This window comes from Hemicordylus capensis, chromosome 1, assembly GCF_027244095.1.
Source record: "Hemicordylus capensis ecotype Gifberg chromosome 1, rHemCap1.1.pri, whole genome shotgun sequence".
Taxonomy (NCBI): Eukaryota; Metazoa; Chordata; class Lepidosauria; order Squamata; family Cordylidae; genus Hemicordylus; species Hemicordylus capensis.
This window is the reverse complement of record NC_069657.1, coordinates 185,895,649-185,909,849: the sequence shown is the minus strand read 5'-3', so window position 1 is coordinate 185,909,849 and position 14,201 is coordinate 185,895,649. Positions and strand designations below refer to the sequence as shown.

Below are 14,201 nucleotides of genomic sequence, written 5' to 3'. Positions count from 1 at the left end.
AGGAAACCTGAGGCAAACCCACCCCAGGTTGGCCCTCTGAGACATCCGAATAATTCGAACCATGGTTCCTGGACCCAACCACAGTTCCAATTCCTGCCCCAAACCTCCAAATGAACCCTCCGTTGTAAGTCAGGTTCATTTACAAAACCGAGGGTCTAGAGCAGGCATCCCCAAACTGCGGCCCTCCAGATGTTGCTGAACTACAACTCCCAGCATACCCAGCCACAAAAAATTGTGTCTAGGGATGCTGGGAGTTGTAGTTCAGCAACATCTGGAGGGCTGCAGTTTGGGGATGCATGGTCTAGAGGCTCCAATGTGTCATCTGGTTTGGGACACCCGCCCAAACCGGAGTTGAGGAAGCACCTCCCACCCCTTAAATTCTATTGGCTGGAACGGCTTTCTTTTCAGTGTTGGAGGAAGCCCACACAGTCAGTTCTGTCCGCTTTGTGGTCTCCTGCTGGGGGTCTGGGAGGCAAACTGCAGGTCCGTTGGACCAGCAGTGTAAGGTACATCCGAAGGTGGCCAAAGAGTCAGAGTTTAGTCCATAATTGACCTGAGTTGTGCTTCTTCAGTGGCATAAAGTAACATTCAAGTTTTCTTAAGTGTTTAGGTCATGATTCCATTGCAGATCATGTAGCCATAGAGGAAAGAGGACAACACAACACAATGCTGTGTCTGAGTAATCTCCTTAATCCAGTTCAAGCACTAAACATTGAGTAACAGAATGCTCCTTACTAGCAAGCAAAGGATGAACTCTTTTCCTCTCAGGATTGGCTCACATGTCAAGGCAGTTAGTGCAATGCATGCATAAAAGTGGGTTTCTTGCCTGATCCTTTTTCTGCCTGGAACGGGGAACTGGGTGCTGCAATGGGAGCTATTGCACACACAAAAGGATACTGTGCACAATCGCATGATTCCTGTGGTGGATAACTGCATCTGACACTCTGGGCTGTGATTCTTGGCACTGGAGTGGGGACTGTGGTGCTAATCCAGTGAGTGCTAGTTGTGCTGAAGTTACACTGAAATCAGTGGGGCATTAGATGCAACTAAGGGACAAGCTATATGTTGTATGCACTTCACTAATTAATGGGTTTAATAGAGAAAGTAAATCAGAAGTGCCTCTTTGCTGTAAAAAGCAGTTGTGGGAGCCCCTGATCTAGCTCAGGACCAAGTGTCCCAGGAGGGGGTTGTTAGCATTCCCCCCTACCCGTGCTATTTCCCCTCCTTCCTGAAGCAGCTGCTTGCAACTAATAGCCACTTGGGAGATGATTGTCAGCAGGAAGACAGGACCATGTTCCGCTGAAATCTGTTAACCCATCTCCCCTCCCCACAGATCAGGCTACATCCATAGCTGCTTTTTAGAAATAAAAATCAAAGCAACACTTCCAGATTACTTCTGGCATTACTGCTGCCATTAAGCTTATCAGTTAATGATGGACGTAACATGTTGTTTGGCCTCAATTTAAATCCCTTTAATTTCAATGTGGATTGGGGCTGAGCAGATTCAGTGCTGTCAGTGTTGGCAAATGATCACATACAGTCTTTGGGGAGGTGACAGCAACACCTATTTGTGGTGTTGCTGAAACTGACAGCACTAGCCATCTCTTGGTAGTAGGCACTGCAAAGCATCTATCTGGACAGGCCATTGCTGCACATGTGAATCTCTGGCTTAGGGACATCATGTTTTCCAAGACACAAATCACTTCTATGTCACAACACACAGAGGGGAAGGATTTATTCTTGTCCACTTTCAAAAGAAGAGAACTGCATTATGAGCATGCAAAGTTCTGATTACCAGCTCACCATGATCACATCACACCCCTCAATCTGAGTTTCATTCATGAGCACAAATAAATGGGTGTTAGGAATCTAAGGTGACTGGGCTGAGGCGAACACACAAGGCAACTTGCTTTGGCATGTTTCCGAGGAGGGGGTGCACAAACATTTGCAAAGTTTAGCTTAGAGGAAAAGGAAGATGGAGACTTGGGAGGGAGGGAACCAGTTCTTCCCGGTGTGTTTTGGTCTCTTCTCCTCCTTTCAGCAATTCACACAGGAAGAGAAGACATCCCTGACCTGCCTTCTTCACCAGAGAGGAGGTGCTCCTGTGGTAGCAAGCATGAATTGTCCCATTTGCTAAGCAGGGTCCATCCTGGTTTGCATTTGAATGGGCAACTACAGGTGTGAGTACTGTAAGATATTCCCCTCAGGGGATGGGACCACTCTGGGAAGGGCACCTGTATGCTTGCATGCAGAAGGTTCCAAGTTCACTTCCTGCCATCTCCAAGATAGTGCTGAGAGAGATTCCTGCCTACAACCTTGGAAAAGCTGCTGCCAGTCTGTGAAGACAATGCTGAGCTAGATGGACCAATGGCCTGACTCGGTATAAGGCAGCTCCCTATGTTCCTGCCAGACAAGTCACTTGTGGTGACTGCATGCCTGGATTTTTGCAACCATGCAAAGCTAAGCATGACTGAAAAACAGCTGGAAACATATTTCTGTTAGTAAAAGAGTTTGCAGAAAAAATAAGGTGTATTGTATCCTGGTAAATGGTGTTACACTATTTGAAGCCATGCCCATTTATGTGTTTGAACTGGAAATGACATTTGGATATTCTGTGTAGGGATATCAAGATGGAAGAATGGCACTGGTGCACATTCTTTTGGGACCATTTCTGTCATGTGTCTTGTGCCAAGAGCCCACAGGAAACACACAAGATGCTTAAAAAAACCCATAAGTGATACCAACACTGAATGGACATCTACACAAATGAAGAACGAGAGTGCAAATGACAGGGAGGGAGATGTAAGCTGATCGTGGCATATGGCCATTCTGTGCCTGCTCAGTGACACATGATGGGATGTCAGCACACAGAATGTATTGAAATTCATACCATTGATAAAAACATGAGTGCACAGACATCTGTGCAATTTTTCAGATAGTGACTGCAGGGTAGCTAGACATGAAGGGTGGGGGAGGGGAAGGGAATCAGATAGACAGCTGGAAATGAAGCTGACTGTGAAGTCTGTTAGGCAAATCAATATTTTGGCAAGCTTGGCTTGTCAAACATTGTCAGTGTTGATACGTGATGTGATGGTAGCATTCTACAGGGGCCCTCTTGGGCACAAAGCAGTCTTGTAATGGGCTGTAAACATTATGGAGGATGAAACCTTGGCTGTCACCTAGGGTTTGTCTTGTGAAGTACAAATGCAATATAATGCTCTGCCTATGTGAATTCTCAAATCTGTTACTCTAGTGGTCTCACTGCTTTTGCGGATTCTGAAGATTACAGCAGGTGCAAACCTTGGAGAAACCAATTCTGCAGTGGTCCTTTTGTGGGGACTGGTCTGACATAAAATGGTCTGAGAATCGCAACTAAAGGGCTCAGTTCTGCAAAATGACAAAAAGGCTCCTTAACTAGGGTTGCCATTCTCAAACAACAAAGAGCCAAGGTACAGCCAACAGCCCCACATACTGAATCCTTGAAAAGAGCACGGGTTCATGACTATTGTTTTTTTATATCTCATATTAACCAGAGAGAGAGAGAGAGAGAAAGAGAGAGAGACTGTATGTATGTGTATATCTATCTATCTATCTACACACACACACAGACACACACACCCCTGAGGATTAAATTACAGAGAAGGGAGGATGATTGGATCCTATTCTTAAACAGTACTCCTATTAGGTAGCACTTTAAAAAAGAAAAGAATGAACATTCCTAGGATTGATTTTGCATCGTCAGTGGGAACAGCAGATATACCAGGTGGGGCTGCTGACTTTGTGCTTTTATTTTTTACTCTGGAAAGGTTCCACTTTACTCTGCCTTAAGTATGTATATTCATGTTTTGAGAAATCAACTCCTCAAGATAAATGGTGGAATCATGTTACTATGTACCAGGCAGGGGCTGCTTTCAAACACTGGTGGCTGGCAAGCAGCATAGTGAGTCGGTTGTCCATAGCCAGGTTGTAAGCCAAGTGTTAATGCTATCCCCCACGTCCCTGTATTTCCAAGTGGCTGCAGGGTGAGAATACTTGGTTCTCTGTGCAGCTGAAAGCTAGAGACAACTGGCTCTTTATGTGGTTAAAAAATCACTAGGGAGTTTTAAAGTGGTTCCCACATGGTATGGTTGTGTGATTCTTTCACCAAAGAGTTTTAGCACAATAATGAGAACTTTTATTGCTGCTGCCCACACAGGTTTACATGACCCCTCATGAAGACAGTATTTCTGTTCCTTGCTAGCCAGAAACGTTGGCCTACACTTCTCTCCATTCTTTCTTGAAGGTTGTCAGCATTAGGGCTTTGCCTACTCACCTCATGAAACCTTTCCAACCCTTTGCTTTCTACAGTCAAGTCAGACTTTTGCTATGACTCCAAAGGAGGCACTCAGCTGGAAAACAAAATCAAACCACTTTGACAGCTGCCAGCTCCTGTGCTCAGCCATGCATTTTGGGATGGAGGCTTTACATACGTAAGCCTACGAGGTTGCTAATAGGCTGATATTCTGAGAGAGAAAACTGCCTAGCAAACAGTAGTTTCCAAAATGTGTTTTTAAAAGGTCAACACCGCTGCATTGATTCATTTGCTTTACTCTCTGGGAGTTAAGCCCCATAAGTCTTTTAAGGAAGTACTTTGGAAATACTTCTCGATTCTGACTCCCCCCACCTGCTGGATTCGTGCCAAGCACCCCTTAAAGTTACATGCCTGGCTTGTGTTAAGTCACATTAAACCAGCTGAGCTCTCGCTCCCTCTTCTGAGCTCTCCATATGCTTCTTTTAATGTGATGGGTTGCAGTTGTAGCATGGAAGTGAGTTGCCAGTTTTGTACTTGCTATCAGAAGTTGCACAGCTGTCATTCGCTGGATTACAAAACGACCCCCATGTCTGGTGTGCTCATCTTTCACCTCAGTCAGCATAATAATTTCCAAACTGCCACTTCTGATAAGGATTGGAAGAGGAACAAACATTGGCCCTCAGGACTTTCTGAGACTGATCCGCTTCCAAACACGTGGTCCTCGGAAGGTGTTCTGAAATAATGTGATTCATCTAAAGAAAGAGAACAAGAAAGGAGATTGGCAAGGCCTTGATGAGCTTGTTAGTTATCATTTACTTGGGACTAGAGAGGATATTAACAAATGATGGTGGTGATTAAAATATGCACATACTGCTTTTTGACTTTAAAAGTTCTTACCTTGCAAAAATGTAAAGAAAATGGTGCCCTGTCCCAAAGGGAGACACCACCAGCAACCACTGGATAGTTGCTATTGTGGGCTGAATAGGGCCAGTTGTTCTCCCCCTCCTAAATGCAAGACACTACTCTTAAGAGCAACCCCCCTTCTCAGCCCATATTATGTGCTTATGGGTTTCCCAGACAATGCCAGGACTTTTCAGGTCCACAGTGGCACTACCACAAGCCAAACAGGAAAAGACACTTAATAATGAAAGGTCAGAGAAGGTTTGGCATCAGGGCCCCTTTCCCCATTCTTGATAACCATAACAAAAGGGTTGAACAGGTTGCTCAGTGAATCAGATGACTTGACAGGTCTCTAGAACAACCACAAGCAGGTTTGGTATGCATATACTAAGAAACCTTCTCCAGAATAGTAGAGGTATCACTAATGAAAAAGTTCCTCAATGGAGCAATCTGCATATCCAAATATAAAAACCTATTTCTAGGGATGTGCACAAAACCGGTTTACCTGGTTTGGTTCAAATCTGAACCGGATTTGAACCAGACCAGGCATGTTCAGTTTTGCCCACCCACCCCCAGCTGGGCCCAAATTTGAGGGTGGTGGGGGTGTTAAAATAGTGTAAAATAAGGGAGTACTAACCACCACTGGTGGCTGTGATAGCTTTGGGGGGTACTGCAGCAGCTGCAGGGGGGCTCTGGAAGCTCCCCTCCCCCTGCCGGTCTCCCTCCTGAGTCTCCTGGGGCTGGTTTGGCCCATTTCAGGGCTGTTTCAGTCCTCTGCATGTGCATGGTGGCCAATTTTTGGTCTGCTGTACATGCACATGGGCCATTTGCGTGACCATTGCATGGTCACGCAAATGGCCTGTGCACACGCATGGCCGCCTCCAAATGGCCACTGTATGTGTGTAGAGGGCCTAAATGTCACCTTAATGGGCTGAACCAGCCCTGGGAGACTGTGGGGGAGGCCAGTGAGTGGGCAGGCCACTGCAGCACTCCCTGATGATGCCGCAGCATCCTCTGAGGCTGGCGGCATTAAATAATTCCTCATTTTACCATGCCCCACCACTTTTGAACCGGGCCAAAACCAGCTCGAGAGGTTCGGTTCTACCTCCGTCTGTATCAGGTCCAATTTAGTTTGAGGTTGAACATCCAAACCGGCCTGGTTTGAGTGCGGACCGGTTCCATATTGAACCAGTTTTCACTTCCCTACCGATTTTCCACTACTGATTAACCAACCCCCCAAATAGAACTGCATGATCAAATCAATTCCAGAGGTCAAGCCTCATACCCATAGTTATCACCTGCAGGACAGGTAGATATAGCCCCTTATCACAAGCATCCACTTCAGAACAGGGATTCCTTCCCCCTTCTTTCTATTTCTCTTTTATTATTTATCGTAAATTCGGGGGCTTGGGCTTTCTGTGTTCCCCGCCTTGCAAAAACTAGTCTAACTGCACGCTTTCAGAGCAATGTGCAGCTGCTGTTAATTTAAGCCACCTGATAAACTCGAAATGTAGCTGCATTGCATTAATGTATTTTGCCTATCTCCTCCTTTTCTAACTCACCTATTTCTCTGATTTGTCATTCCCCATGCCAATTAACTCCTTGCCTGTCTCAGGAACCATGCCCATGTAGTGTTTCTGTGTTAAGCAGCTCGTTTAACACCAAAGAGACTTGCTAGGAGTCACATTTCTTAAAACTCTAGTTATTCCATTCATTTCAGTAAACGCTATTTAATGCATTGCTTTTCTGTGTTCTGTGTGCCAAGAAGATTAGTCTATTGAAATTCTTCATGTTAACAATTCGGTTTGCTAGCAATACAGTTAAGTATCTATTCTATTGAGTCCCCCAAATGAGAATGTATATTTTGATTAGAATTTTGCATTAGACATTTGTTGTCTCCCAGTTGTATCATTCCCACGTCTTCGCCCAGGTTAGCCCTCACTGTAAAGTTCCCACAGTATACACGTGTCTTGCCCTGCAAGTTATAACGCAACTTCAAAGGTGCCTACATTATGTCCTCTCTAGCTGCCTCTTCTTCAGTATGTTTAACTCATTTATAAGCTGAAAAGTAATGTTGAGCAGTATCCAAAATTTCCACCTGTTCTTGGACCAGACCTTTATTACACCTTCTGTGCTGCATGGCTTTTTAATTCTTTGATGAGACAACGTAAAGAGCAGAACTCTTACTGTCTGAATGGTAATTATCAGGCAAAGGAAATAATCCCAGATGGCATTTGCAATATAAGATAACTTATGGCAGGAGATCTTGGCTTTCATATTGTATTATTTCTCAGCTGATGAAGTAGAAGAACACTTACCCTGATGAAAAGTGGGCTGGGTAATTTGTTAATTAAGTCTAAGTGCTGGGATGTAAAATTGTATTATGAAATCGTGAGAAGTTTGAATGAGCAGGGATTGTATTCTGATTATTTTGCATTTAGGTGCAACTGTCTTTGTCTAATTATGCAGAATGTTATTATGACAATACTTCTTTCCTATATTCTCAAGAGAAGGTCTAGCCTTTCTTTGAGAAAGATGTTAATATTTCATAACATCATTTCATCAGAATAGCTAATTCTAAAAATGGAAATGTGTGATATATAGGGAAACATAATCATATTTATACATATTAAATATTATAAATGTTAACACATTAATGTTAATGTTAATAAATGTTAATACACATTAAATATTAGAGAGTCCCAACATTTAATGAATGTCAACATTCACAAATGAACATTGAAAATCCTCCTGAATATTTCCCCATTTTTCAAATATACACAAGTGAATGCTGCCAATCACATTTAAGTGACTGTTATTGCTCACTGGAGTATCTGTTTTAGATATTCACATAATGTATCCTTTTCCATCTGCAACTGAAGCATTTCCAGTATCCAACCTAGCATAGGGGCTGGTTTTAAAAGGTATGTGCAAAGCTTGATTATTGCCACATCAACTGCTGATTTCCTTGTGTGAATGGGGCCTGGCCATTCCAGAGCTGACACCACAAACACAACTGTTACATCAGTGCAAATGCAATGCTTTCCAACGGAGTCAGTTCACACATTCAGCCACTATTCATTTAAGTGTACAGTAGCTCGGAGCTGGTTTGTGCATGCATGTTTATTATGGGATGATGTCATTGTGTACTCCTGATTTACTTCACTGGCTGTCACTTGCAAGGAGTGGAGAAACCCTAGCATGATACACCCTGCATCTTCTTTATCTTGACATTAGCAGGGAAATGCAGGGAAATGAAGATACAGGTCAGCAGCAGCCACCCATAACGTGTGGTTTGGGCCTTATGCTGTTTAGAATAAAGTTTGTGTCTTAAAAAAAAAAAAATCAAGTCAGGTTGATCTTATTACAACACCAGGAAACAGTTGCCTAATATATGTACCTAAAGGTGCTCTTACCCTGGGGGCCTCGGGTAAGAGAGGCCTGCATACCCCCTGGGGGTCCCCAAATCCTTTTTAGTCTGTCCCACGTGGTGTAGTCACATTAAAAATGTGTTAACAATACTTTGCAGGGGGAGCCTCCAGAGGCCTTTAGATCCAGGTTCCAAAATTTTCATAATTTCATAATTTCTTCTGTTTGTATCTGCTGAGCTTTGGACTTTGGTTTACAGGATGCAAAGGCCACTGGCTGAATGCAAAGTGAATATGTTCCACATTAAGCAGGGGGAGGCAAGGTAGCTGCAGTGTGGATGTGCTCACAGCCAAATTTCTTTATGCTGCTTTGGTGCATTGTGACTTATCATAAACCTTGGTCATTAGTGGCCAAATGTCCCCCCCCCCCAACCCCCGCCGGAAAAAAGATCATATAATACAATGGATATATCCCATAATATGGTTTTAGGTGGTATGTTCTTTTTTTACCGCCACCTGCCAGTATCTGAGGCACTGGTTGGCGTTTCCATGTCTGATATCTTATTACACTCACATCGGTGGAGCAAATATCTGGACACAGTACAGAACTATTTGTTTGAAGATGACATTCATTCAGCATGCATTCATCTTTAATGATTTATACTAGTTAGTATGGACATTTATGGACATTAGCCTTGAGTATCATTCCGTCAGTATTCAAAAACATATTTATTCTGATATATGTGTTAGGGATGGGCCCGAACCGGTCCGGAGCTGGGTGGTTCGGTCCAGAGTGGGGGGTCGCTTTAAGAGCGGCGGGAGGGTTTACTTACCCCTCCCGCCGCTTTCCCTCTCTGGCGCCATAAACATACGAGTAATTGGGGCGGCAGGTTACCTCCCTGCAGCCCCTTCCCCGACGTTACTTTGAAAACCTCCCAGGAGTGCATTGTGTGCGTGCGCAATGCACTCCTGGGAGGTTTTCAAAGTAACGTCGGGGAAGGGGCTGCAGGGAGGTAACCTGCCGCCCCAATTACTCATATGTTTATGGTGCCAGAGAGGGAAAGCGGCGGGAGGGGTAAGTAAACCCTCCCGCTGCTATTAAAGAGACCCCCCCACCCCAGTGCCGGACCGCAGTTGGCGGTTCCGTGCATACCCCTAATATGTGTACATATACTTTTTGTTCATTCATTTATTCATTCATTGTTTCATTTTTTCTTATTGGTAATTATTAGGATTTCATTTAGAGTTTATATATATTACTATTATCCTTTACAGTGTTGTAATCATTTTCTATTTTGGTTTTGGTTTATGCAGTAAATGTCCTTGTTCATACTATATGGTGTATGGTATTTTTAGGGGCAACCAATTTCCCAGTATTGAGTACATGTGCACAACTTTGTACCCTATAGATGCACAGATTCTGGTAGTATTCTTCAGACACATACTTTTTTGTCTGACACAGGGTTTTTTTTGTTATTGTTTGTAGTATGCCATTTCCAGTTTGTAACCATCTTTGGAATGACAGAATAGTTTCCATGAGTTGACATTTGCTAGAAACGTGGAAAACACCCCCATCTTTATAATCTCTGAATTTGCTTTCCTTCATGGCCAATTTTACTTCCTGGAAACTGCCTTTAAGATTCCAAACGTTTACAGCTTTTAATTTTCCCTAATGCTGCATGCAATAAAATACAAAATGTTAAATCACAACCAGTACATATCTCAAACTAATTTGTTTTTTTAGAAATAGCTCTATAGGGTGCCAACAAATTCACTCTGGGAATTAGGGCTGAAGAAAGGACACACCTGAAATTAAAAGTACATACAAAGAACCTAACCTGAATTCTTATACTTCTTAAACGCAACATGATTACCACTTATCTACATTTAAAAACCAGTGGCTAAAATGTTGGGTAGAGGTATGGGCAATCCAGACTCACTGGATGGCCCTAGGCAAAGCACAGCTATGTCTACCTCACAGAGTTGTTTATGAGGCTAAAATGCCACTAACTCCTTGGAGAAGGGATGGAATACAAATAGGGTTGCCAACATTGCATTGACCAAAACTGGGACAAAAGCGGGTGGAGTCAGGGGGAACGAGGGGCCAGGAGTCTTGGGGGTGAGTGCACCTGGGGGGTGGGGACTTGGCTTCAGGTGGCAAGGTCATGCACTAACAGTGACGTGTGCAGAGAGGTCTGAAATTGGCCTGATCTGCCTCATTTGGGGGGAAGGCAGGTCCGAGGGAGGAGCTCCTTCACCGCTGTCTGTCCGCCTGCTTCCAGTGTGCTCACACTCCTGCCCTCCCACCCCGACCTCACCTGTTAGGGTTTGGGAGGCAGGCGCAGAGCTCTCATCGCCATCTCCGTTGCACTGCTGCTGCACAGTGGCAGCTTTAAAAAGTAAAACAAAGTCAAAAAGCGGGAGAAATTGAATCCCGAACCGGATGAGAATTTCTCCCCAGGAAATAGGGACATCCTGTGCAATGCGGGACAGTTGGAAACCCTGAACTCACTTTTTTTTAACAAGCGAGGAGTTCAAAATAAGTTATCTTTACTTTGTTCCAATCTTAAAATGGCTATGATCTCTGCTGCCAATGTAATGACGTCAATGCATGATGTCAGTATATGAAGTGTGGGTTACAAAGAGGGAACAGAGACCATGATGTGGAGCTGCTATTTTTGGTGCAATTTTGGTGCCTGAAAACATGCAGTTCCACCCGAGGCTTCATCAGGAACAGATTATTCCAGAGCTTCAGGATTTGCACAAACATTCCAGAAGCAGAATTCAAGAAGCTAGTTTTGACGTAAAAAGCCCAAAATGGCTTAGGTGTTTGCTTTTGTTTTTACAAAAGGAAAAGCAGAAGATTCTCTCCAGCAGGTAACTTCTCTGCAGAGTAACATGCATCGTTTTATAAAGTAAAACAGTCTTTAGTAAAGGCCAGGCAACATGGGTTTGTGGCATCAATCACCTGCTGGAGAGAATCTTCTGTTTTTACTTTTGTATATTTGTGAGCATTTGCTTCAGTACATTCCAATTTTTATTCATTTTATTTAGCCCTTTGGAACAGTTTTCTTATATCCTGCTGGTTTTGTGCTGCAGATTTATTCCAGTTGTGTGTATATGTTTTAATGTGGTTTTGAATCGTGTCAGTTCATTTTTTATAGTTTTATTTTTGGTTCTTCTTGATCGTGTATTTCCTTTTTATATTTTAATACTTGTGTGTTTTTATTTTATAACCACCTGCAGAAGCGTTTTTCACCTTGAAACACACTGGGGCCTGCAGACCTGAGACCAGTTCCTCACCTAAGTCCTCTCAGAGTCTTTATTATACAAAAACAATAAGGCTGTTCACACGAGCAGTGCTACCTGGGCTTGCGCAGCCCTACAAGGCAGGGCAGGGCTGCTAATGTGAGACACACCAGGATTGGGACTGATCCCGGCACTGCCCTGCTGGATAGCCCTGCGTATGCTACCTGGGCTTTTATTATTGAGATAGGAGGGCATGTGCATGGCCTCTTACCTCAATCCACAGTCATGTCTCTGCTTGGGCTGCAGGCGGCCTGAGCAGACACAGAGCTGTTTGCCTAGAGCGTCTGGCTTGTGGGGAAATCCCCCAATGCACCACACTCCTTGCATGGTGTATTGAGGGATATCTGGAAGCCGGGCTGCATGTGGGCACATGAGCAGCAATGCCAGTAAAACGAGGATTGTCTGGGGGGAAGGTAGGTGTGATCCTGCCCCCGCCCCACTCCCCAATCCTTCCTAGCCCTCTCACAGGTCATAAAAATGACCGTAGTGTCTTTTTGAATATAGAGCCCATTCACTAATTCTAACAATGAGGGTGCTGATAGAGTAACTTCCCTCCTCCATTCTAGATCTCTTTTGCTTTTGAGTTCACCCAAGCCATTAGCCCAGATATTTTTCAGAAGCAATGTAAGTCTTATTTGGGCAAACATTTAATGAACAAGGGAAATTAAGGGTTATACATCATGTTCCACATCCTCAGAAGTTTGTGTGCTGGTGGGTGAGTGGGTACAGCACTGGGCTGCACTTGCACAGATGTATGTGCAAATAGTTGTGCACTTGCACAGCTCAACACATAGTCAGTGCTTGCCATGTTCTAACCACCTGTTTGGAGGAGTAGGGTAGGAGGAAAGTGTGTGGAGGTGGGGAGGGAGGGTTTTTTGGATTCAGTGGTGCTAACTTGACTGGTACTTGCAAAGCACCTGTAGCACAAGGGGCACCTATAGAGTCTGAGGCTCAAACGGAAATGTACAAAATAACACACAACTCTTCCAATGTAACTTTAGCTTCCTGGTTACCCCAAAGAACAGGCTACTCTATGGATGACAAAGATATAAGATGAGACTGCAGAGGATGGCTATTACCTCTGCAGAAGATAAATCCACCTATTTTGTTTCATATTACAGTGATAACTTTAGGTTTCATTTCTCCCGCAGGGCTGGTACTATGTTCCTTCAACATCTGAAGCTTTCATAAAAACTAATCTGATCTCTTACCTCCATGGATAAAATTGTATATCCCACGCTTGGTGCTAGCTCAATCTCATACAGGTGCAATCACCTGTGTCCAATTGTGCTAAACTGAGTATTATGGCTTTGTAAAAAAAAAAAAAAAAAGGAAACACAACTTCTTTATGGTGGCAGGGACTGATTGGTCTTAAGACCCCAAAGTTCAGCATTCGATCAAGGGACACCAATGTTACCTGACAAGCTACCTCGTAACTTAAATAGCTGATCATTTTTCATATACTTTCACAAAACCTCTTAGCCTCCCAAAGAAGCATTTTCATTTCCAGAATGTTTTGCACTAAGATTGATAAAAGGGGAACAACTGGAAAGAACCAAAATATGAGAATATTGTGCAAAATTATTGATCAGATTCTATAATTGCTATAGCCCCTTGCGGGTACTGAACCACTCTGGTAAAAAAAAAATTTAATCTTTACAGATGGGGGATAAAACATTCCAATTTACTTCAGCATTGTTGTCTGTTTAGGGTTATTTCTAAAATCAACACTAGGAAGGATTTCTTTAAAGGGCCAATACCTTGATTTTACACAGTACAGAGAAATTATTTTTGCTTATTAGACTGCTAAATATGAGCTTTTTTGATGTATGGGCATGATGTATTGACATCTGTTGTTAAATGCAAAGATCCTTGACAGACTAAAACAATAATGTTTGGCAAGGCAAGGTTTAGATTTTAAATGAGTAAAAAACATGAGGCATGAGGTCTGGTATCAATAAGTTCTACAAAACACTGAGTCTGTGTAGAACTTTAAAGAACATTTGCTAACATCTAACATTTGCCTGCTAACTTGGCAAAGAGGCACCTTTTAACATGGTGATTCTCTTTATTTAGCAGGGGGAGAGTAACTGGCCCTATCCACCCCCAGCACAGTACCTCCAGTGACTGTTGCTAGTGTCTATCTGATATTGCTTTTTAGATTGTGAGTCCTTTGAGACAGGGATCCATCTTATTGATTTATTATTTCTCTGTGTAAACCACCCTGAGCCATTTTTGGAAGGGCGGTATAGAAATCAAATAAATAATTAAAATTAAGTAATATAAACATCAGAGGCACAACTGGGCACAGACAGAGCTTTGTAACCAAAATA

At 43.3% G+C, this 14,201-nt stretch overlaps 1 protein-coding gene across 1 annotated transcript in view; it reads right to left on the bottom strand.

Annotated features, from left to right (window-relative positions):
• Window positions 1-255: 255 nt before the first annotated feature.
• GALNT5 (polypeptide N-acetylgalactosaminyltransferase 5) overlaps window positions 256-14,201 on the bottom strand; it is a 55,106-nt gene continuing 41,160 nt past the window's right edge. Inside the window, 1 exon segment of the mRNA XM_053259686.1 lies at window positions 256-5,043. Within this exon segment, the coding sequence (XP_053115661.1) occupies window positions 4,903-5,043 (141 nt within the window). The 3' untranslated portion in view covers window positions 256-4,902.